At 40.8% G+C, this 24,954-nt stretch overlaps 1 protein-coding gene across 7 annotated transcripts in view; it reads left to right on the forward strand.

Annotated features, from left to right (window-relative positions):
• Positions 1-24,954, forward strand: part of LRCH2 (leucine rich repeats and calponin homology domain containing 2) — a 197,033-nt gene that overhangs the window by 43,506 nt on the left and 128,573 nt on the right. For all 7 annotated transcript variants that reach the window (XM_051827276.2, XM_051827277.2, XM_070066580.1 and 4 more), the window contains exon 2: positions 18,389-19,085. In XM_051827276.2, coding sequence (XP_051683236.1) covers positions 18,716-19,085 — 370 coding nt within the window. In that variant the 5' untranslated portion in view covers positions 18,389-18,715. The remainder of the gene's footprint in view (positions 1-18,388; positions 19,086-24,954) is intronic.

A 24,954-nucleotide genomic window follows, 5' to 3' on the forward strand; every position in this document is an offset into this window, starting at 1 on the left:
TTGCTCCCTGCAGGAAAGTGCATTTCTCAGCCCAACATCATTCTGGTTGTCAGGGTCTGGTGCCTGGGCAAGAGACCTTCTGGAAGCGCTGGTGTGTAGCCCCAGCCAGAATCTGTCAGTTGTTTCAAGTCCTTCTTCCAGTCCCACATAAAAGGTCGATCCAAACAAGAGAGAGGGGAAGTGTTTCACAGCCCAACACCATTTTGGGTATTGGGGTCTGGTGCCCGGTCAAGAGACCTTACAGAAACACTGAGGTGTAGCCCCAGCCAGAATCCATCAGTTGTCTCAAGGCCGCCTTCTAATCCCACGTGAAGGGCCAATCCACACTGGAAAAAAGAGGAGTTAGGATAGTCTCAGCTCCAGGGAATTGATCTGGCTTTGGTCAGCAAGCCTTACCCCAAGCCTTAAGAATGGCAGCCGTGCTAATCACTTTTAAAAATTTTGTTTGTTTGACAGGGACCCAGTATTTTGAAAAAAGAGTTACTATGGAGGAGAGAGACTCTCTGGAAAAAAGGGAAAGTGGTCCACATGCTCACTGGTCTGGCTGGATAATCTGACACAAGCTGGAGTCAAATTGGAGCAGGATCTGTGTCACGTTGGAGTTGGTATCCGAGTCACGGGACCAAAACGTTATGGAGAAATGATGGTGGAGAACATACTATTACCTCGGTTCTTTGTCTCACTTGGAAGAAGAATTTCCAAGCGGGCAAGCAGAGATTTAAAAAGCAAGATTTATTAGAATCAAAAACCTCTGGCTGGAGCAGCATGGAGGGGGGGCTCCCAAGAGAGGAAAAAACCCTCAATTTTGTTTTTCAAAGTGTAGAGGTTTATAATTCTGATCAAGTCCAATTTTTCATTTTTTTTTCTTTTGTAGATTGTGCTGTTAGTATCTTACCTAAGACTATTTGCTTAAATTAAGGCCACAAATATTTCTTCCTATATTTCCATTATTTCCATTCTTTCTTTCTCTCTTCCTTTCATATTCCCTCCTTCCCCACTCCTTTCTTTTTTCCTTTCTTTGCCTTCTTATTCTGTCCAGACACTTTAATACAATGTTCAATGGACATCTTGTCTTGTTCCTGATCTTGGAGAGAACGCATTTAATCTTCCATTATTAAGTTTATTGTTAGCTGTGTGTGTTTCACAGATCCTCTGGTATCTGAGGAAGTTTCTATTTCATTTACATAGTTTTTTTTTTTTCTTTTTTTTTTATCAGAAGTCAGTGGTAGGGCAGGCATGCAGAGCAATGGATTTAGGCTGCTTCTTGGGATGCTTGCATTCCTTATCAGAGTGCCAGTTCTAGTCCTGGCTTCTCTGCTTCCTAGCCACCTTCCTGCTAATGAATCCTGGGAGGCAGCAGGTGATGTCTTAAGTACTTGGGTCCATACTACCCATGTATGAGACCTGGATGGAGTTGTCTGGCTCCTGGTATCAGTCTGGCCCAGCCCCAGCTATTACAGGTATTTGGTGAGTGAACCAGTGGATGGAAGATCTCTGTCTCTGTCTCTTTCTGTTACTTTGACTTTCAAATAAGCAAAATGAATAAACATTAAAAAAGAGTTACATGTTAAAGAGAATTCAGAGATAATTTTTTTCTTTTTTAATTTGTTTATGTGGTGAATTACATGGATTAATTTTTTTTAATGTTAATCTCCAGTGGATCTTGATGTGTTATCCTCTGAAAGTATTGTTGATTCAGTTTGCTGAATTTGGTTTGTTTTTCTAGCATCTATATTAATGAATGATGTTAGTCTGTTGTTTACATTTCTTGTGATATCTCAGTCTTTTTTTTTAAAAAAAGACTTATTTATTTAAAAAGGAGAGAGAGAGAGAGAGAGAGAGAGAGAGAGAGAGAGAGAGAAAGAGAGACATATCAGTCTTCCATCTGCTGGTTCACTCCCCAAATGACCAAAATGGCTGGTGCTGTGCCAGACTGAAGCTAGGGGCCAAGAGCTTCTATTGTGTCTCCCACATGGGTGCAGGGGCCCAAGGACTTGGGCCATCTGCTGCTGCTTTCCCAGGCACATTAGCAGAGAGCTGGATTGGAAGTGGAGTAGTGGGGACCTGAACCGCTGCCCATATAGGATGCTGGTGCCACAGGCAGTGGCTTTACCCACTACACCACAGTGCTGACTCCCTTTACCTTTTTTTAATGGCAATGCCACACTGGTCTAATAAGTTAGTATAATAATATCGTTTCTCTTCCATAGAGTATTCATGTAGAATTTGTAATATTTTGCCCTTAAATATATTTTATAGATTTCTTCAATGAAGCCATAGGGGTTTGGAGTTTTCTTTATGAGAAGATTCTAAAATAAAATTTTAATTTCTTTAATAGATATAGAGGTATTCATTTTATTTAATTTTTCTTGAGTAAGTTTTGTATATTCTACGGAATTTTCCATTTAATCTGTTGTGAAATTTATTACCATAAAGTTCTTCATAACAGTATTATCACTTTAAAGTCTATACATTCTGTAGTTACGTTCCCTCTCATATTCTTTTTTGCCCTTGCATACTATTTTGAAAAAAAATTATTTGAAATCAAGAGCAACATAGGCAAAGAGAGAAAGGGAAATCTTCCATCTGATGGTTCATTACTCAAATGTTCACAATGACCAGGGCTGGACCAAGCCAAAGCCAGGAGCCAGAAACTCAAATGGAGTTTCTGAGTCTCCCACATGGATTGCAGGGACCTGTGTACTTGATCCATCACTTGCTGGCTCCCAAGACAAAACTTACCAGGAAGCTGGAATGGAAGAAGAGGAGCTGGGACAGAATCAGGCACCCCAATGCAGAATGCAGACTTCCCAAGTGGTGGCTTAATCTGGTGCCACAGTACCCACCTCTCCTCTTTCACTGTTGATATTGGTAATTTGTGTCTTCTTTCTGTTTATTGTGATTAGTGTGTTCAAAGGTTATCAATTTTATCAATCTTTTCAAAAAACAAGGTTTTGATTTCATAGATTTTTCTCTATCATTTTCTTGTTCTATTTCATTAGACTTCTACCCTGCTCTTTATTATTTCTTTCCTGTTTACTTTTTTTTGGTTAAGATTTATTTATTTACTTGAAAGTCAGAATTACCCAGAGAGAGAAGGAGAGGCAGAGAGAGAGAGGTCTTCCATTTGCTGGTTCACTCCCCAGATGGCCGCAATGGCCAGAACTGAGCAGATCTGAAGCCAGAAGCCTCCTCCGGGTCTCCCATGTGGATGCAGGGGCCCAAGGACTTGGGCCGTCCTTCATCACTTTCCCAGGCCGCAGCAGAGAACTGGATAGGAAGTGGAGCAGCCGGGACTTGAACTGGCACCTATATGGGACGCAGGCACTGTAGGTGGCGGCTTTACCTGCTAGGCCGCAGCGCTGGCCCCTCCTGTTTACTTATATAATCTGTTCTTTTCTAGATTCATATGGAAGGAAAGGTCACTGATTTAAGACCTCTTTTCTATTACAGGTGTTTAATGCTGAAAGCCTTTTCCCAATGTTTGCTTTAGTGCCATCCCACAAAATAATGTTTTGAGTTTTTATTTCTCTGCAGTGTAAAGTATTTCTAATTTATGTTCTCTCTCTCTCTGTCTTTTCTTTCTTTCTTTCTTTCTTTTTTTTTTTTTTGACAGGCAGAGTGGACAGTGAGAGAGAGAGACAGAGAGAAAGGTCTTCCTTTGCCGTTGGTTCACCCTCCAATGGCTGCCGCGGCCGGCACGCTGCGGCCAGCGCACCACGCTGATTCGATGGCAGGAGCCAGGTACTTATCCTGGTCTCCCATGGGGTGCAGGGCCCAAGTACTCGGGCCATCCTCCACTGCACTCCCTGGCCACAGCAGAGAGCTGGCCTGGAAGAGGGGCAACTGGGACAGAATCCGGCACCCCGACCGTGACTAGAACCCGGTGTGTGGTACCGCAAGGTGGAGGATTAGCCTAGTGAGCCGCGGCGCCGGCTCTCTCTCTGTCTTTCAAGTAGATGAAAATAAATAAACAGGGGCTAGGGTTATGGTACAGCAAGTTAAGCCACTGCCTGTGACTCATATCCCATACAGTCTCAGGTTCAAGTTCCAGCTGCTCCACTTCTGATCTAGCTCCCTCTATTGTGCCTGGGAAAGCAGTGGAAGACAGCCCAATTCCTTGGGCCTCTGCACCCACATGAGAGACCCAGGTGGAGTTCCAGTCTCCTGGCTTCAGCTTAGCCCAGCCTTGGCCATTGTGGGAGACCTCTCTCTCTCTCTCTCTCTCTCCCTCTCTCTCTCTCTGTAATGGTGACATTCAAATAAATAAATAAATCTTTTTAAAAAAATCTAAACACAAAACAAAACAAAAAACGTGGTGCAGTAGGTTAAGCTGTGCTTCAGGATGCCTGCATCCCATATCCGAGTGCCTGGTTCCAGTCCTGGCTACTCCGCTTCTGATCCAGCTTCCTGCCTATGTATCCTAGGAGGCAGCAGGTGATATCTCTGATGATTGTGTTCCTGCCACCTACATGGGAAACTTCAATAGAGATCTGGACTCCTGGCTTCAGCCTGGCCCTGCCCTGGCTATTGCAGGCATTTATATAACTTGACCATTTCTGCTTTTGAAATAAGGTCTTATTTACATTTATTTGCATTAACATTTAGAGATTTTTAATATGGCTTTGCTTATTTCTATCATCCTTTTTAAAGAAATTAGTTATTTATTTGAAAGATAGAATTATGGAGAGAAAGAGATCTTCCATCTGCTGTTTCATTCCCCAAGTGGCCACAATGTCCAGTGCTGGGCCACCTGAAGCCAGAAGCCTAGAACTCCATCTGGATGTGGGTGGCAGGGGCTTAAACACTTGGGCCATCTTCTGCTGCTTTCCCAGGTACATTAGCAGAGAACTGGATTAGAAGTGGAGCAACTGGGACTTGAACTGGTGCTTATATGGGATGCTGCTATCCAGTCTCTGTCACTACTCATTAAATACTGCTATTATAGTGCAAAATCAGCCAGAGACAATTGGGAACCAATGGGCAGGACTGTGTGCCATTAGAACTTTATTTACAAACATAGATGAACTGCTGGATTTGACCTTTTCTTTATGCTATTGTTTTTCTATGTTGGTGTTTTGTGTGTGTGTGTGTGTGAATGCAAAACATTTAATTTAAAAATGTTGAAACTACAATATATAAAATAGCTATTATAAATGCACATAGTGTATTCTGTAGCTGCCAGGTTTACTTTTTTTTTTTTCTTTAAGGAAACCATAAGTCACACTGTGGTTAAGACTTGTATCTTCACGTTTGAAAAAGCCCACATTCTATCGCAGTGATGTATGGTCAGACTTAACAGCCCAATTTTTTTTTTTTTTAATTTTATTTATTTATTTATTTATTTATTTATTTTTGACAGGCAGAGTGGACAGTGAGAGAGAGAGACAGAGAGAAAGGTCTTCCTTTTGCCGTTGGTTCACCCCTCAATGGCCACTGCGGCCGGCGCCCTGCGGCAGTTGCATCACGCTGATCCGAAGCAAGGAGCCAGGTGCTTCTCCTGGTTTCCCATGCGGGTGCAGGGCCCAAGCACTTGGGCCATCCTGCACTGCACTCCCGGGCCACAGCAGAGAGCTGGACAGGAAGAGGAGCAACTGGGACAGTATCTGGCGCCCCGACGGGGACTAGAACCCGGTGTGCCAGTGCCACAGATGGAGGATTAGCCTATTGAGCCACGGTGCCGGCCAGCCCCAATTGTTAAACACTTAGATCAAGTCATAACCAGCTTTACTGCAAAAGGATGCATGGTTGTCCAGGGCCCAAATACTTAAACCATCATCTGCTGTTTCCCAGGATGTATTAGCAGGAAGCTGGATTGGAGGAGGAGTAGCTGGGACTTGAACTGGCATTCTAATATGGGATGTGGGCACCCCAAGTGATAGCTTAACCCACTGTGCCACCATGCAGCCCTCTACTTATATTTTAAGGGGATTTAAGTAAAAAGAAATTTTAAAATAAAATTTACCTATGAAGTTACCATTTCCAGTGTTCATTCTTGTGTACAGGACAATGCTTATGTTTAGTATCATTTTCCTTCTGTGTTCTCAGAGTGTGGAGTCTATTGGAGATGAATTTTTTCAACTTTTGAATAATTTGAAAAGCATTTTCAGCCTTCATTTTTGAAGGGTATTTTCAGTGAATGTAGAATTCTAGGTTGACAATTTTTTCTTCCAGTACTTTAAAGGTGTTACTACTTTGTTTTCTCATATGCATTGATTCTGATCTATCATCTTTAACTCTTTTTCTCTGTACATCATTTATCTTTTACTGTGGTGCTTTTAAGATTTTCCCTTTGGGTAAATCTTGAGATTAAACTTCACTTGGAATGCCTGCATCCCCTTATCAGAGTGCCTGAGATTGAGTCCGGCCCTCACTTCTGATCCAGTTTCTTGCTAATGCACACTCAGGGAGGCAGCAGATAATGGCTCAAATACTTGGGTCCCTGCCACCCTTGTGGGACACCTACATGAAGTTCCTGATCTCTGGCTTTGGCCTGGCCTAGTACTGGCTGTGGTAGTTATTCCTGTAGATGGAAGATCTCTCTTTTTCTCCCTCTTTCTCACTCTACCTTTAAAACAAATAAATAAGAGCTTTTTTAAAAAGGGATTTTGTCTTTGTCATCAGCTTAGAAGGATTTGATTATGATGTGCTTTGGTGCAGTTTCCTTTGTATTTCTTGTGTTTGGGGTTTTATTGAACTTCTTGGAGCTATTAGTTTATCACTTTTATCAAATTGTCATTATTTCTTCAAGTTATTTTGTCACTTATCTCTGTTGCCTTTTTTTTGAGACTCTAACTATATATTAGTTGAAAGTATCTCTTTGCTCTGTTAATTTTTTTATTTTTTATTTTTAAATATTATTTATTTGAAAGGCTGTGTGATGGGAGAGAGAGAAGTCTTCCATCTGCTGTTTCACTCCTCAAATGATCATAATGATTGGGGATGGTTCAGACTGAAGCTTGGAGCCCAGAACTCCATCCAGGTCTCCTACATTGGTGATAGGGGCCCAACTACTTGGGCCATCCTCCACTGCTTTCCCAGGCACATTAGTAGGACGCTGCATCAGAAGCACAGCAGCCATAATCCAAACTGGAACTCTGTTATGAGATGCAGGCATTGCAGACCACAGGTTTACCTCTTGCACAATACCACCTCCTCCTCTGTTTATTTTTGTTCTTTTTAATCTTTGTGTTTCTTTTTAGATGGTTTCTAGTGCTATGGCTTTACAGTCATTAATCTTTTCTTCTGCAATGTCTGATCTGCAGTTAATCACTTCTTTTTTTGTCTTTGTCATAGTTTTCATGATAATATGTTCAATTTGGGTCATTTTTTATTCTTAAAAATTTTATTTATTTATTTTCATTTTATTTGAAAGGCAGCAAGAGAGAGAGAGAGAGAGAGAGAGAGAGATTCTATCTACTGGTTCACTCTCCAAATGCCCAAAATATCCTGGGATGGACCAGGCCAGAAGAACCCAGAACTCCATCTGGGTATCCAGATTTGGTGACAGAGACCCAAGTACTTGAGCCATCCATCACCTACTGCCTGCCAGAGTACACATTAACAGGAAGCTGATCAGAAGTAGAGAAGCTGGAACTTGACCCTGGCACTCCAACATGTGATTCGCATTTCATACATGGAATTTTAACTGCTAAGCCAAAGGCTCACCCTCAGTCTTTTTTTCTCTAATCTTCCATGTCTCTGTTATCAATCTGAACATAAAGAACACAGTTACAATGACTTTTGTTGTTTGTGTTTACTAATTTTAAGATTTTTTTTTTTGAGAGAGTGCTCCCAGCTACTGGTTTATTCCCCAAATTCTCACAACTGGGCTGGATCAGAGCTGAGCCAGAGCTGAAGTCAGGAGCAAATAACTCAATCAAGGTCTCCCATATGAACGGCAGGAGCCCAATGACCTGAGCCATCACCACTGCCTCTGAGGGCCATCCACAGCAGGAAGCTGAAATCAGGAGCCAGAGCCAGGGGTCAAACCCAGGTATTCCAATATGAGATTCAGGCATCTTAATTGGCATCCTAACTGCTATGCTAAATGCCCATGCCCTGGGTTTCCTAACTTTAATATCTGTATCAGTTGTAGGTTGTTTTTAATTGATGAGTTCTTCTTCTCATCATGCATCAAACTTTTCTGTTCTTTTGCATACATAGTAATTTTTTCACTGTATACCAAAAATTGCTACTGTTGTCTTTCTTGCCTGCTGAGTATTTTTGTATACTTATAAATTTCTTGAAGTGTGTTCTGGGACACACTTGAGTTATTTGGAAACTGATCTTTTAATTCTTACTTTTAAGATTTCATAGGTGAGACAAGAGCAGTGTTTCATTTAGGGTTAATTATCCTTCACTAGTGAAGCAAGACTCTTGCTTCTCAACCCAATATCCATGAATTAAGAAGCTTTCCAGTCTTGCTAGTAGGACTGAGTCCCAATTCGTGCCCTGTGCGAGATCTAGGCACTGCAACCTTTTTCCTTTTGAATGAATATTTTTGGGACCTTGTGTTCTTCTCTTCATTCTGCTCAGTATTCAAAGATGTCCTCTGCATATCTCCTGTGTTCTCTCTCTGTGCAGCTGTCTCCTATTCAGTGCTGTTTTATAACTTGTACTTGTCTCAATGTCCTTGAAAGTGGGCCTTTCAGGGCAGGCATTTGGCATAGTGGTTAAGATGCCTGCATCCCATACTGGAGTTACCTGGGCTCTATCCCCAGTTCTGGCTCCTGACTCTAGCTTCCCACTAATACAGACCCTGGGAAGAAATGGTGATGGCTCAGGTAATTGAGTTCCTGCCACCCCTGTGGGAGACATGTACTGAGTTCATAGATCCACTTGTGGGCATCTGGGGAGTGAGCCAGTGGATTGAAGTGCTCTCTCCCTCTCTCTCTCTCTCTTTTCGCTTTACAAATAAATAAATAAAAATAAATATATCTCATCTTTCTCTCATTCAGATTGTCCTTTATATCCTGCCTGGATTTTCCCTCCTTGGACTTCCCCTGCTTATATCCTAATGAGAAAATTCTCTCAAAATAGTAAGACTGGGCACTTGCTGGGCTTACCTCATTTGTGTCTCATAATTTCTGTATCAGTGTTTTTGTTGCCTGATGTTCAGATTCTTGAAAACCAACCATTGTCTTATGTACATTATCTTAAGTTCTTGGTTGTTTCAAGTTGGAGTATAAATTCCATCCCCTTTATTCCATGTTGGACTAGAGCAGAAGAATTAAACCTCTTCATTTTTTGATTATATGTAATATAATATAGATATTTAAAATCTTAACATCAGTGCTGACAAAGATGTTCTTGCATATGTTGCTGTTGACAATGTAAATTAGTGAAGTTTTGGTCATATTTATTAAGATACTTGAAGTATTTCTATCCCATGATTGAATAATAGAACTTCTTGGACTCTAGCATAAGTAAATCATAAAAAACAAAAGAGGATTTATTCATAGTATCTTAACAGCAAGGTAATGCATAATTTAGGAATAATGGGGTCAGCGTTGTGGTGCAGGAGTTTAAGCCACTTGTGATGCTGGCATCCTGTATGAGCACCCATTCACTTCCAATTTAGCTCCTTGCTGATGTGTCTGAGAAAGCAACAGAAGATGGCCCAAGTACTCGCACCCTGGCCGCTCATATGGGAGACCTACATGGAGTTCCAGGCTCCTGGTTTCTGCCTGATCCAACTCTGGCCATTGCAGCCATCTGGGAAGTGAAACAGTAGATGGAAGCTCTCTCACTCTCTGAGTCTCCTTCTCTCTCTCTGTAACTCTGTCTTTCAAGTAAATTTTTTAAAAAAATTCAGGAATGTTAGTAAGAACCTAAATATCGAATAACAGAAACATGAGTCAGATAGTATATATGGAATATTGTATAATATATAGTATCATATATATTATATATAATACATACATATTATATATAATATATAGTGTCGTGTATATTGTATAATACATAGTATCATATATGGCTATGATAGCTGTAAGAAGAATTTAACAATAAAATAATGCCTTTAATATGTTATAAAATGATTAAATATAAACATTTATAAATAAGATTAAATAATAAATAAAAATTTGTGCCATGGGAAAACTTGAGGCTAATATACAAAAATTTTATCACCAAATACAAACCTTTGTAAGTGCACATAAGTTTACATAATGAAGGGAAAAAACCCTTTTAAAAGGTTGTTGTATGATAATCTTGGGCTTCTAATACTTTGTTTTTAAAGATCTATTTATTTGAAAGGCAGAATTACAGAGAGACAGGGAGAGACAGAAAGAAAGAGAGAAAGATCTTCCATCTGCTGGTTTATTCCCCAAATGGCCGCAATGGCTGGGACTGGGCCAGACCAAAACTAGGAGCCAGAAGCTTCAACCAGGTCTCCCACGTGGGTGCAGGAGCACAAGCATTTGGGCCATCCTCTGCTGCTTTCCCAGGTGCATTAGCAGGGGGCTGAATCAGAAGTGGAGCAGCTGGTTCTTGAACCGACACCTGTATGGGATGCTAGTGTCACAGCCTGCAGCTCCACGTACTATGCCATAATGCCAGCCCCTTATGGTAATTTTAAAGAGACCAGTTTAGGAGTGAGTATTTTAGCACATTGGTTAAGATGCTGCTAGGGATGCCTTCTTCCATATTGGAGTTCCTCAGTTCTAATTCCAACTCTGCTTCTGATTCCAGCTTCCCATTAATGCATACTCTGGGAGGCAGCTGGTGATGGCTCATGTACTTGGGTCCCTGCCACCCAAATGGGTGACCTGGATTGAACTCCAGGATCCTGGCCCCAGCAAGGCCCAGTCCCAGCTGTTGCAGGCATTTGAAGAGTGAGCCAGCCAGATGAAGGATTTCAATCTCTGTCTCTTTGTCTCTCTTTGTCTGCCTTTGAAATAAATGAAAATTAATAAATAATTTTAAAAGGCCTGTCTATGTAAGCCCATAAAAGATGGTAGGTTGATTTGATGTTTGATGGAAGTTGTTAATGAGTAAATTTAGCAATTTTAAAATATTTATTTATTTATTTGAAAGTCAGAATTACACAGAGAGAAGGAAAGGCAGAGAAAGAGAGAGAGGTCTTCCATCTGCTGGCTCACTCCCCAGTTGGCCGCAATAGCTGGAGCTGTGCCGATCTGAAGTCAGGGGCCAGGAGCTTCTTCTGGGTCTCCCATGTGGGTGCAGGAGCCCAAGGACTTGGGCCATCTTCCACTGCTTTCCCAGGCCACAGCAGCGAGCCTGAACGGAAGTAGAGCAGCGGGGACGTGAACCAGCACCCACATGAGATGCAGGCACTGCAGACGGCAGCTTTACCCGCTACGCCACAATGCGGGCCCCAGCAATTTTATTTAAGTTAAGCAAGCAGTACTTAGCAAGCAGTAATCACTGTTATATGAGGATAATTTAGAAGCAGTTAAGTGACTAAGGATTATTTAACTGTCAACAGTTATAATTGGAGAGTGGTTTTATGTTTATGCTTCTGTTCAAATATTTTTACTTGTCCACTTCTCACCTGAGACCTTGGACAAGTTACATAATTTCTTTGAAGCATAGTAGTTTCTTTACTTACAAGATTGGGACAACAGTGTTTGCCTCATCCAACTATTGTGACATTAATAGAGATAATTTACTTTTCAGTGTTAGATATTGTTAGCCAGTAGAGTATGTTAATGATAATAATACTAGCTGTCACCCATGAGTACTTACAATGTGCTAGATACTCTTCCAGGTGCCAGACCTGTTAACTAATTCTAATCCTCACAATATCACTGTGTGGTAGGTAGTACTGGCATCCCTATTTTTAAGACTAGGGAAGGAGGCTGAGATAGGATAAGAAACGTACCAAGGTCATGCAATTAGTAAGCAGCAGAGGCATAAAAGCAGAAAGGCCTCAGTTAGGAGGCTACTATAGTAGTACAGCGAAAGCAGTGGCTTGAATTCAGGGTATGGCAGTGGAGATGACATTAGTAGCCAGACGGTGTGGTACATTTACGTGTTTAATTTTGCCAACCCATCAAAAGGCTATTTCTTAAAGCCAGTTGGAGAAGCCATCAGCAGCTAAGAAAATTTTAAACTCCTCAAACTTTATGTATGTGTCCTTGAATAAAAGGTTTTAATCTAAGTGGAGGTTTTTTAAGAGCAAGATTTTTGTTAAAGAGTGCTTAAGATATACAAAATGGAAGAATTTGATGAGTTCATCAAGAAGAACCTAGTTGTTTGCTAATTAGTACCTTAGAATTATGTACTCCATTATTTAATGGGTAGGGTTAGCTGCTTCAATAAAGAGACTTTTAAAACCACAAGAGAGCAGAAAAGTATGTTAGTTTTCTACATTAATTATACCTGTTTAGACACTCGTAGTGTGAAACATGAGGTCATCACAACCAATACATTTTCTTCTACTTTATGGAATCATACCATAATTGCAGACAAAGTACTTAAGCAAAATAAATATCCTCTTGAGCATTATCATTGCCAACTTAAACCTATAATGTAAGTGAAAATTGAAATTTCCAACCACCTCACCCAAACCAAACATATCTTAAACCATCCTACAATATTTGCTCACATACTCTTCGTTTAGGGAACAGAGCTTTGACTCTTATCTCTAATAATGTACTAATAGGCTAACTGGGATCATGCTGTAGTCTGTGGTCAAGAATGAGCAAATCTTGTTACAAAATGGAAAGAAAAATTGGATTTTAGGGCCATGTTGACCCTCTTAGGTCTATAGCATTAGGTTTACAGATTCAACCTTTAAAATAAATTTCATCATACACCAAAACAAAATACACAGAGACATATACACCCTTTGAAATAGGGCACACAGCCACTAGGTTATGCCTCAGTCACTGTCCCATGGAGATTCATGTCGTAGGTATTTGTGATTCAGGAGATAAACTAAAAAGTATAAACTTGCTTAAACTACACTTTACATGAAATAAATGCTATTTAAAGTCATGAAGATTTGAAGCAAATTTTCAAGTAAGGAAATATAGTTAGACCTTGGTAGGTGGCCAACTTGATTCTTTGTCAATTGATTCCAGCCTTATTTTTATGTACAGAATTTGGTCCAAATGTTTCTATTTCATTATGCTTAAGAAAATGCTGCTGCCAAGCTGTTCTAGGACTTACATTTTCTCCTAGGGTTTTAATCTAGCTTGATATCATAACTTTAACATGCTTTAGTGAAATGATATTGACTTCTGTTTTTCTTTATAATAGGCATAGCCTGCTTAGAAGTAGCATGATAGTTGTCTAGCTTTTACTTTTAATAATTAGGATTTTGCTTAATGAGACCCAGTTTCATTATTATCTCTCACATATTTTAAGAAGAGAAAGGTAACCCAAGACAAACTTGCCCAAAATGGCATATCACATGTTGCTATGTTTCTATTTGAAGAGGAGACTTTATAATGTAATCCTAAAGAAGATGAAATATATTCCTTAGTCATATGTTTTCTGATTGGACATAATAGATTTAAAATAACTACATGTTGATGTCCTGTTTAATTTCTTTTGATCAATCTAAACTAGCAAAAATCCACAATACACATTTTGCATGCTATCCTAATAGGAAAATTCTTCATAACTTGTAACAGACTCATGTTGAGTATAAAGCCACACACTTAGATATATTTTAAAGAAGGATTTGGAGCAGATATTTAAATGGATCCCATGGCATCAGATGAATGTATTAGAATCCCAAGGTCAAATTATAGGATTGTGGGGGCAGATGAGTGGCTTAATGGTTAAATCACCAATTTAGATATTGGAGGTCCTAGGTTTGATGCTCAGCTCCACTTCTGACTCCAGCTTCCTGCTAATGTACTCTCGGAGCAGTGGTGATAGACTCAAATAGTTGGGTTCTTTCCACCCATGTTGTGAGACTTGGATTAAGTTCCTAGCTCTTGGCTTTGGCTCTAGTATTTGAGGAGTGAACCAGCAGATGGGGGCTCTCTGTCTCTTTCTGCCTCTCAAATGAGAATTTTTAAAAAGTCAAGGATTGGGGCCGGTGCTGTAGTGCAGTGGGTTAACGCCCTGGCCTTTAGTATTGGCATCCCATATGGGTGCCGGTTCGAGACCCAGCTGCTCTACTTCTAATCCAGCTCTCTGCTGTAGCCTGAGAAAGCAATAGAGGATGCCCCAGGCCAAGCCCTTGGGCCCCTACACCCATGTGGGAGATCCAGAGGAGGCTCCTGGCTCCTGGTTTCAGATCAGCCCAGCTCCAGCCATGGTGGCCAATTGGGGAGTGAACCAGTGGATGGAAGATCTCTCTCTCTCTCTCTCTCTCTCTCTCTCTGCCTCTCCTCTCTCTGTGTAACTCTGAGTTTCAAATAAATAAATAAATCTTTAAAAAAAAAGTCAAGGATTGCATTAGAGGCAAAGCAGGAATTAGAGTCAGGTTACCTGTTCACAGTGAAAACACAAAGATTAGGGGAGACAGAAATTTAGGCCTCAATTTCACCTCAAAAGCAGTACAGAAGAAAAGTGTTGGTAATACAATAGCGTGGAAGAATTTAGAATTGCCATGTTATTAACTCATGGCCCACTGACATCAGTGTTCTATTGGCAAAGTGAAACTGTAACAATTAATAGTCATTACAATGAGCTAGATATTTTACATAACTATCTCATGTAATAATACAAATAAAATCATTTGTTTTCATTTATTTGAAAGGGATGAACAGTAAGGGAGGGAAGGATAAAGAGAGAGAAAGATCATCCATCCTCTGGTTCACTCCCCAAATGTCTGCAGTAGTCAGTGATTTGCCAGGCCAAAGCCAGGAATGAGTAACTCAATCTGGTTCTCTTACAAGGGCAGCAGGAACTCAAGTGCTTGAGGCATCATTTGCTGCTTCCCGGGGTGTAGATTAGCGGGAAGCTGGAATCAGAAGCCGAGCTGGGACTCAAACCTAGGCACTCGTATATGGAACGTGGGTGTACCAAGCAATCTCAACCACTGTGTCAGATATTTGGCCTTGATCTCTGGTTTACAGATGAGGAATCTGAGACTGAATCTGAGTGAGAGGTTAAGTCACTTTTCTTACATTTCACATTTTATAAGTGTCAGAGCAGGGATTCTAATCAAGATAGAACATAACAGGGTTGGCACCAACGTTGAAGATTAGGTATGTAATAGTTTTTTTTAAGTAGCAGTGATTATTCATACATTTGATCAATTCGTTTTTGAGTTAACAAATGTTAACTGTAGGATTAATGAGTTCATTACAGGTAGGTGTTGTGGTGAAGTAGGTTAAGCCACTTCCTGGAATGTGTGCCTGAGATGGAGTCTTGCCTCAGCTCCTTTTTTTTTTTTTTTTTAAGATTTATTTATTTTACTTGAAAGTCATAGTTACACAGAGAGAGAGGGAGAAGCAGAGAGAGAGAGAGAGAGAGAGAGAGAGAGAGGTCTTCCATCTGCTGGTTCACTCCCCAAATGGCCACAATGGCCCGAGCTGCGCCGATCTGGAGCCAGGAGCCAGGAGCTTCTTCCAGGTCTCCCACATGGGTGTAGGGGCCCAAGCACCTGGACCATCTTTTGCTGCTTTCCCAGGCATATTAGCAGGGAGCTGGATTGGAAGTGGAGCAGCCGGGCTTGAACTGGCACCCACATGGGATTACGGCAATGCAGGTGGTGGCTTTATCTGCTATGCCACAGCACTGGCCCTTTCCTATTTTTGACCGTTTAGTAGAACCCACAACACAAGACCCACTGATACAGAGAGCTGACTGTAATAATAATATTTAAATAGGGCTTACTATTTGCCAATAACTGTTTTAATTGCTTTATATATGTTGTCACTCAATATAACAATCCTGCAAAATATGTACTTTTGTTCTTTCATTTTATAGATGAGGGAAAATAGTATATTCTTCACATAAGATTGTTGTGAGAATAAATAACATCATATATGCTGAGCACAATACCTGGCATTCATTCACTTCTCAGTAAGTAGTGCCAGGAACCATTTTCCATGCAAGTAATACTATAGTATTTGATGGAATAAAGACATAAGCCTCAGCCATTCTCCCCTATTGCCCAAAAGATAGATAAACATTGGAATTTATTCCTTGCCCTTGAATCTCAACTGAGTCTCACACCCTATTGCCTTTATTACACCCCCACCCCTCGCATTCTTTCACAGGTTCCCAAGGACCCCCCAGGACACCTGAAAGACCAGTTCCAGGACCCTCCCAGAAACTCCATCTTGGTCTCCCACATGGGTGGCAGGGGCCCAAGTCCTTGGGCCATCTTCTGCTGCTTCCTCAGGTGCATTAGCAGGGAGCTGGATGGGAAGTGGAGCAGCTGGGACTATGAAAGGAGTGCTCTGATATGGGACGCTGGTGTCAGAAGCTGCTCTGCCACAATGCTGGCCCTTACACCATTTTATATTTTGGTATCCAGAGCAGAGTCTGGAATCAATGCTTCATCGATCTAGAGGGATGATCATTTTAAGCATTATTGTTATTTTCCAGTGTTACCTATGAAGACACTGAAATATAAAGGCTTTAAGTCATTTTTTTCGAGTATTACAGAGTTAATTAAAAGGTTGGGACAAATTTCTAAACTTTATACTTTCTCTTCTAAATCTTTTACCTCTGTTTGGCCTTGGTGTTCTTGTCGAAGAGCTCTCCAAAATCTTATTTTGCCTGATTTTCAGGTATACCTACTTTATTTTTATGCTTGTCATTTTTTTTGTTTTACTAAGACTGACTTTAAAATATTTAAAAGATTAGTTCCTTCTTAAATTTGATTGTACATGGCCATTTTACTTTACAGATCCTATGATCCTCAGGTTATATTTTTTGTGGAGTCCAATACATTGATTTGAATGACTGCAAAGTTCTTAATGACTGTTTATTAAAATATTTCCTTTTGTAATCTTTTCTCTAATTTGGTTTCCTTCTTCACCTCTCTTAATTCTGGAAATTCTCTAATACTTGCTTTGTTTTGAGTTATAAGGAATATGCAATATAAGGTATAACATTAATTTATAATTTCTTTTCAGTCGCTAATTCACTGTGTAGTGTCTGATTCTCAGTTCTTTTTCTCTTATGTGTCATACATATGGTGAGTGTAATTTCTCACAACATAATCATTTAACTTAACTGATAATTCTTTCTGTATTTGTTTACAAAGTAGAGCCCACAGCAGCCGTCGCTGTGGCATAGTGGGTAAAGCTGCTGCCTGCAGTGCTGGCATCCCATATATGAGCCTGTTCCAGTCCTGGCTGCTCCACTTCTGAACCAGCTCCCTGCTATGGCCTCAGAAAGCAGTGGAAGATGTCCCAGGTGCTTGGGGCCCCTGCATCTGCATGGGAGACCCAGAAGTTGCTGGCTCCTGGCTTCAGATTGGCTCAGCTACTGCCGTTGCTGCCATTTGGGGAGTGAACCAGTAGATGGAAGACCTCTCTCTCTTGCCTCTGCCTCTCTGTAACTCTGTCTTTCAAATAAATAAATAAATAAATATTAAAAAAAAGTATAGCCCAGGGTAAAATAAACGTTTGTGAAGTGGAGATTTGTAACAAAATGAAAAGTGTTGACCTACTGGTAAATTGAAGTAGATGTGACAGAGATGTATACAATCTTTAGATTAATGAGAACTGAGTATGCCAAGCATTTATATAGTTTTCTTCAGTGACTTTAATGAATGCTAGTGAAAAGATTTGAGTGATTGGAAGTGGAGAGGGTGGGGAGAAGAGGAGTGGCAGCTGCCTAAGTGGTTTGGTGAACACGTAAATAGGTAGTTTGGAGTCAGAACTTGGAGGCCTGGAATGCCTGAAGGAGTCTGCACTTTCTTCTCTTGATCTTCTATGTTAAAAAATTTTCAAGTTCTAAAAATGAACTCCTAACAGTCCACGATTGATTGGCTTCATATACCCAATGTTAAATATTTAGGATTCCATTTAACTCCGAAGTTGTATTTCAAAAATAACCTTTAAGGTTATTTGATGATCAAAGCATTTTTCACCAGCCGATATTGACATGATAAGAAACTAGGGATATTTCAGAGATCTTGGCACAACTTCAAAGAGTGGTAGAACAGAATGTGGAGAACTCTTCCAAGTTTTGGAAGGCAGCATTTGGGCTGAGACCCACACACTGAGATGAGAGGCTTCCCTGAAAATAGAAAGTCTTTCCTACTTTGGAGTTCTAAAGGATGGCAGAATTCATATCTGCCTAAGACTCAATCCTGCGTTCATTTTCCTCCCTCACTCAGTGCCTCCTCGGGACAGCGTTAACACTGCTAAATGATTCCTGAGGTATTTCCAGTAAGCCTCCCAGAAAGCTGCCTCATTGTCCTTCTAAATGGTGTTTCTATGCATTCGGAAAGGAATCCTCCTCATGCCTATCTCATATACTTGTTTTTGTTTTGCAGAACGAAAAAGCTGCTGCAACTTGGAGATTTGGACACCCATCGCCCAAACGACTGGTGTCGCTTTGCAAGATTTGGTACCCAAAGCCGTGGAACCAGGATTTAGCATCCTTCCTCTGATGGCACGTTTATTTAAGCAAGCGTACTATACTTTCGAACATCATCTCCTCTCTATTCCACACCTCCTCCCAGCCCGCCCCCTGGTTCCTTCCAACCCTCTATCTCGCCCCCCCCACCCCCTCCGCCTGATCCTGCGCATGCGTTCTAAGAACCCCCTACACTCACGACACTGGCTGAGTATTGTCGGGGGCTATTCTCTCTCCCAGGAACATGGCGGCGAGTCAGGGAGGTGGTGGTAACAGCGGGGGCGGTGGTTGTGGTGGAGGTGGAAGTAGCGGCGGCTGTGTCGCGGCCGGAGGCGGCGGCGGCGGGGCCGGAGGGGGAGGTGGCGGCGGCGGCGGCGGCGGCGGCGGCAGTGGCGGGACCGTGGTAGTGCCTATCCCGGTACCGACTCTTTTCGGTCAGCCGTTCCCCAACGGGCCGCAGTGGAACCCAGGGAGCCTGCAGCCTCAACACACCGTGAGGAGCCTGGACCGGGCCCTGGAGGAGGCGGGCAACTCTGGCATCCTGAGCCTCAGTGGTAGGAAACTCCGAGACTTCCCCGGTAGCGGCTACGACCTGACGGACACCACCCAAGCAGGTGACAGGACGGGGCGGGGGGCGTGGGGGGGGGCTGGATTGCGAAGGAGGAGGTGGGGGAGTGGGTGGCTGCGTGGCCGCGTTGTTGGGCTAGGCTGGTCTGGGCGGGTGCGCGGGGGCGGCGGGACTGACAGAGTCCCAGCAGCTCATTCTCCTGAACCCGAGAGGAGTGAGGAGGGGCTAGTGGAGGGGGAGCCAAGGATGTATGGATACAGGAGAGCAGTGTCGGGGTGAAAGGGCATTATTGTGATGGCGACTTTTCTTAGAAAGGGTGGGAGGGAGGTATTGACACCCTTATTAGTGCGCTTCTTTCAACTCTCCTGGATGTTCCCGGAACAACAACACCCCCCTCCCCCCCAGCAGACGGTCCGTAAAATTCTGTCTCCACAGGCTCCTTAAAGACATCCATGCCCGCTAGAGCAGCAGAGCCCCTTTCCCCAAGTACGGCGGCAGGGTCGCCGTGGTCTGCGTTCTTATTTTGTTTACGGTTTAATCATCCTAAGACTCTCTTCGCTTCTTTCTTGTCACGTATGCCTTTAAAGATAGAGATTTTTCATTTTCTCGGTGTTGAAGAAGGTAGTGGTGGTTAAATTAGTATTTGCTGCGGTGGTAAATTAAATCATCAATCACTTACGTGTCTGGTTCCTGGGGGAAAGATAATCCTTGCTTTAAGTGATGTTAGTCTTCATTTTTATAGCAGAAAGAGCCAAAAATTTTAAGGGATTTTTCTTTGAGAAAAAAATTGGAGTTGTGGATTAATGGGTTCACATTTTGGGTGAGAAATTGGCTATTGTAGTGTTGTGCGTACTGTGTCTGGTAGTCTTTGTTGTGGCTGGCATTTTTTTTTAAATCTACACACTCTTCCCCACTCTGCTGATTATTTTACGTGTGTTTTGGTTTGATGAAAGGATTTTTGCTTTTCATAATCTTTAAATGCGTTATTTATCTGTCTCTTTTCATCTGCTTTGTTGAAATAAATAATGGGCAAAATTATTTTCACAGATGTGGTGAATTCTGAAACAATATAGTAAGTAAATTCACTCATAATGAGAAGTAGTAGGAGACATTAAGAACAAGGTAATTTCAGAATATTTAGTGTCTATATATTAAATCAAGGTATGTGGGTTGGAAGAGGAAGAAAACCTAAAATTGAAGCTTTCCATCCATTGATTGATTCTCTTAGGAATTACCCTGGGAACGATGAATGTGTAATTGGTCCCTAATTCTGTATTTTGGAAAGCACATTTGAGTATTTACTGCTTCACTCTCAACAGATTTCTTAAACAATACATTCACATGTTCATCACTGTTTTGGCAGGATATTATACTACTTTGGTATGTTCTTCAAAGGCTTCAAGAAAAATGGTTTCAGGCTGCATTATTATAGAGTATCTTTCTTTGCTTATTGTTCTTTGTAATCTATAAAGGATCATTTTATCTGCAGGAGAAAGTTTAAGCATCTTAGCTTAGCATTCAGGGCTTTCACTGTCTGGCTCCAATTTATTGTTGAAACCTTATCTCTGAAACCCTCCTGCATAGAACCCTCTCTTCCAACTTGATCTCCCTCCCTTCAGTGTATTTTGTGCATTTCTGTCTCATCTTTGTATAAGGTCATCAGCATGTTGGAGATTTCCCCCTCTTCTCCACCTATTTAATTGTGTTCAAACCTCAGCTTTTCCAAGAAGCTGTCTCCAACTCCCTTAGCCCACAGCAGTCTCCTGTGTCTTTGAATTCCCATGGTACTTATTGTCTTTACCACTTACTTGGCAGTGCTAGCTTTCTTTCTTTTTTTCATTTGTGTCTTGCTGTCCCTAAGAAGATGGGAGAGTCCCTTAAAAGGCAGGAATTAAGCCATATACTTGTTCAGTTTTCTCATTATATATTCCTTTTATTGGTTTTGATATTTCTCATAAATAATTAATATTATCTTCTCAGTTACAACCTTTGGCTTTTAAGTCCTCATTCAGTTGGTTTTCTGAGGTAAGCTTCAGTACAAACCAGAAGTATAAACTTTATTAGTGTTTATAGTAACATGGGACTTCTTGAAATAATTCCCCTTCATTGTACTTTTATTTTTTCATTTAAATATATGTCTCTTGATCCCAGAATCAGACTAAAAAAACTTGTGGTGCTTATTTTTCCATTTAAATGAGATATCTGCCAGGGACTTGTTTGCTATTTTTTAAAAGATTTACTTATTTTAAAAAGATTTATTTACTTACTTGGAAGGTAGATAAAAAGAGGAAGAAACAGAGAAAGAGAGAGACCTTCTGCCTGCTGGTTCACTCCCCCAAATGGCCACAATATTCAGGGCTGAGCCGGGCTGTGTACAGGAGCCTGGAATTCCATCTGGATCTCCTGTGTGGATGGCAGGGGCGCCCAAGCACTTGGGCCATAATCTGCTGCCTCCCCAGGCACATTAGAAGGGAGCTGGTTTGGAAACACAGCAGCCAGGATTCCAACTGGCACTATGATAGGGGATGCTGGTGTTGTAAGTAGAGACTTAACTTGACATTTACTTTTGACAAAATTCAGCCATTAAATATTTAGGGGCAATAGTTTTGAATGTAGAGACCAGTATCCATTCTGTGTAAATGAAGATAGATACACCGAAACTGAAGAAACAGCATGCTTGAGGTTATGCATTCATACATGCTTTCATACATACACATACACATAAATACACACATACATATATACACAGTAGGTCTTTGCTTTGATCAAGAAAGTTCTGTATGATAATCTTATACTGCTCTTAAAGTGACTTTCCATGGAATAATATTTTAGAAGCAAACTTACTAGTTGAACAAACAATTATTTATTAGGTTGAGAAGAGACTGGGAAGAAGGGAAAATAATTAAGAAGCTATTCTGTTTGTGAAGGGTGATAAGGATCTTGGCTGAAACAAGGGGAAATTGATAAATTTCAAAAGCAGGGGAGAGGGCTTTTTATGATATATTGCCATTCCTCACATACACATAAGATGAAATAGACCAGTGTTTCCATACTCTCTGACTGCACTTTAAAATCGTACTGGAGGGTTTGTTTGTTTGTTTTGTTTTGATTTTTAAACCTATACCTAGACCCCACTCCAGACCAATTAATTCAGAATCTCAGTAGCTAAGGGACTTAAAAAAAAAAAAAAGCTTCCCACATGAGTCTAATGTGTAGTCAGGGTTGAAAAACCATAAAATAGCTAACTTTTTTAGACACTCAAGAAATATTTGTAGTTTGAATGAGAACATTGATAAAAATTTAGTGATTAAACCCAATGCCACTTGTCAAGAGAGTGAAAATCAAAACTAGGAACTTAGTGTTCAAATTGTAGCCCAGTGTTCTTTTCATCAAACTGTGAAGCAGATACTCATTTTTTCCCATTGTATTGTGTCTGCTCATGATATCAGGAGTAGAAATTCACTAGGAACCTGTCTTTTCCATGCATAACTCTGGCTTACATTTGGCACTGTTCAATACATTTGCAGTAAGAAAATATTTCCTTCAAAACATGTAGACATGAAGTCTTATTTTCTCTAAGTTTTGCTTTGAGGAAAATGGATAGTAGGCAGCTGTTGGTAAAGTTTCTTTGGTGTTTTTACTTCTCTATTTGCATTTCCGGTGTCGTCTTCTCCTGCCTGTCCCTATCATGCTACCCTCCTTGTTTCTCTTTCCTTCTTCAGCCTTACTTCCCCTTACTGGGATGAAGCTCAAAACTAAATGATGATGGCAGCCTCTTGAGGAGATTAACATTTACAAGGAGGGGAGGGTTGCCAGTGTATTTGAAACCAAATGGTGCATTATGCTCCTGACTTTTTTTTGAGTAGAACTGCCTTCCAGATACTCCTTGGTTAAAATCCTCACTCACCTAAGGACATTCAACCTGGGATCAGAGAGTTGATAATCTGTTTCAGGAAAGTAGCTGACTCTGGCTTTAATCTCTTCTCTGAGAAGGTCTGTGGGTAGATTTGGCAAGATGAAGGCATAATTACCTTAGAACTTTTTGGTACATCTGGATAGTTAGTATAATTTGTTGACTTGAAAATGAATTTAAATTGTTACCCAAAAAAATCTTGAAATTTTTCATAGTTGACTTTGTCACCAGTTCTACAAATAAGTGGATGTGCTTCAGCCTACTTGCAGCTGCTCCCTCTACTTCTTTATACAGCATCACCTCTTTATGTCCATGCGCAGTAGGTCTGTGAAACAAATTTAGGAATTCTAATATACGTCAGATAGTGCTGTGTTCTGGATAATCACGTGTTTTCCTGAAAACCAGGAGTCAACTCAAGCATGTCCTACGTGTATTGGTTCACCTTTTCAACTGTGGGGCATGGTGCATTGGATCAGGTTTAAAACTGAGCCAGATAAATGTGGTGTCTATTTTGCTACTTAGGTGAAGGTCCTTGCTTTTTTTAATGAATTTAGTGGAATGAACTTGTGATTGTTATTTTGTCGCCTGATTCAAATATCTGCCTTACTTTGTGTAGTAAATGTCTTCTTGAAAATTTGAATGTGAAGTGCATTTTTGACATTTCACTCATTTTAATTGCTATAGTGAATTTGAGTTGTTGAAACCTAGTGGTAATTCATTTTATTCAATGATGGCTTCTATAACATGAGGAGTTGGCCCTTAATTTCCTTCTTTTGCAAGTTCATATTTTAAAATAAAACATTAGATGTTTTAAAATTGTTATTTTTAAACAATTAGAGGGTATGTTCACCATTAAAATATCATTTATGCAGTTCTTTATAAATTTACAAGCACTTTCATATATATTATCCTATTACATCCTAGTGATAACCCTGTGAGCTTGGCACAGTACATAGTAATTACTCCATGTGGTTGAGACAGGTTAAATGATTTACCGAAAGTTAAACTGTATGGCAGAGTGTGGGTTTTTCACTAGCACTATCCTAGTGTTGTTTCTACTATATCACATTCTGCCTTTATAATGATTATTAAGCACTAGAGCAATAAATGGTTTATTTATTATGAAAAATGCTTATTTAACTTAATAGGTTATCCAGTTTTTGTTTGTGGTATGTCCTGTTTTTGTATTGTATTTGTTATTTACATAGCGTTATGCCTTTCTGTCTGGTTTTTTTAGAATACAGTCATTAAGCAAGCATTTATTGAATTCCCAAATTTGGAAACTTGATTGTAGCCAACAAAAAAGAAAGACATGGTTCTTGTCCTTGAAGGATTTATAAAATAGTTGAATATATACAGTAATATGCCTAATAATTAGAAAAGAATTACATGATAATATATGACAATATTCAAAATAGTACTTCAATAAATTGCATAAATAAATGTTGTAGAATTGTGTCATAAGGATTTTTATTGGGGGTTGGGTTAAGTTAGTTTGGAAAAGCTATCTGAAAAGTTAGGTGTTTGCCGTGTTTAAGAACAAAAATGTGGGCTGGCGTCGCGGCTCACTAGGCTAATCCTCCACCTGTGGCTCTGGCACCCCGGGTTCTAGTCCCGGTCTGGGTGTTGGATTCTGTCTCGGTTGCTCCTCTTCCAGTCCAGCTCTCTGCTGTGGCCCGGGAGTGCAGTGGAGGATGGCCCAAGTGCTTGGGCCCTGCACCTGCATGGGAGACCAGGAGGAAGCACCTGGCTCCTGCCTTCGGATTGGTGCAGCGCACCGGCTGCAACACGCTGGCCGTAGCGGCCACTTGGGGGGTGAACCAACGGAAAAAGGAAGACCTTTCTCTCTCTCTCTCTCTCTCTCTCTCTCTCACTGTCTAACTCTGCCTGTCCAAAAAAAAAAAAAAAAAAAAGAACAAAAGAGTGGGGGTCAGCATTGTGGCATAATGGGTAAAGCTGCTGCCCATAATTCCAGCATCCCGGTATGGGCTCCAGTTCCTGT

Source organism: Oryctolagus cuniculus, chromosome X, assembly GCF_964237555.1.
Source record: "Oryctolagus cuniculus chromosome X, mOryCun1.1, whole genome shotgun sequence".
NCBI classification, from domain to species: Eukaryota; Metazoa; Chordata; class Mammalia; order Lagomorpha; family Leporidae; genus Oryctolagus; species Oryctolagus cuniculus.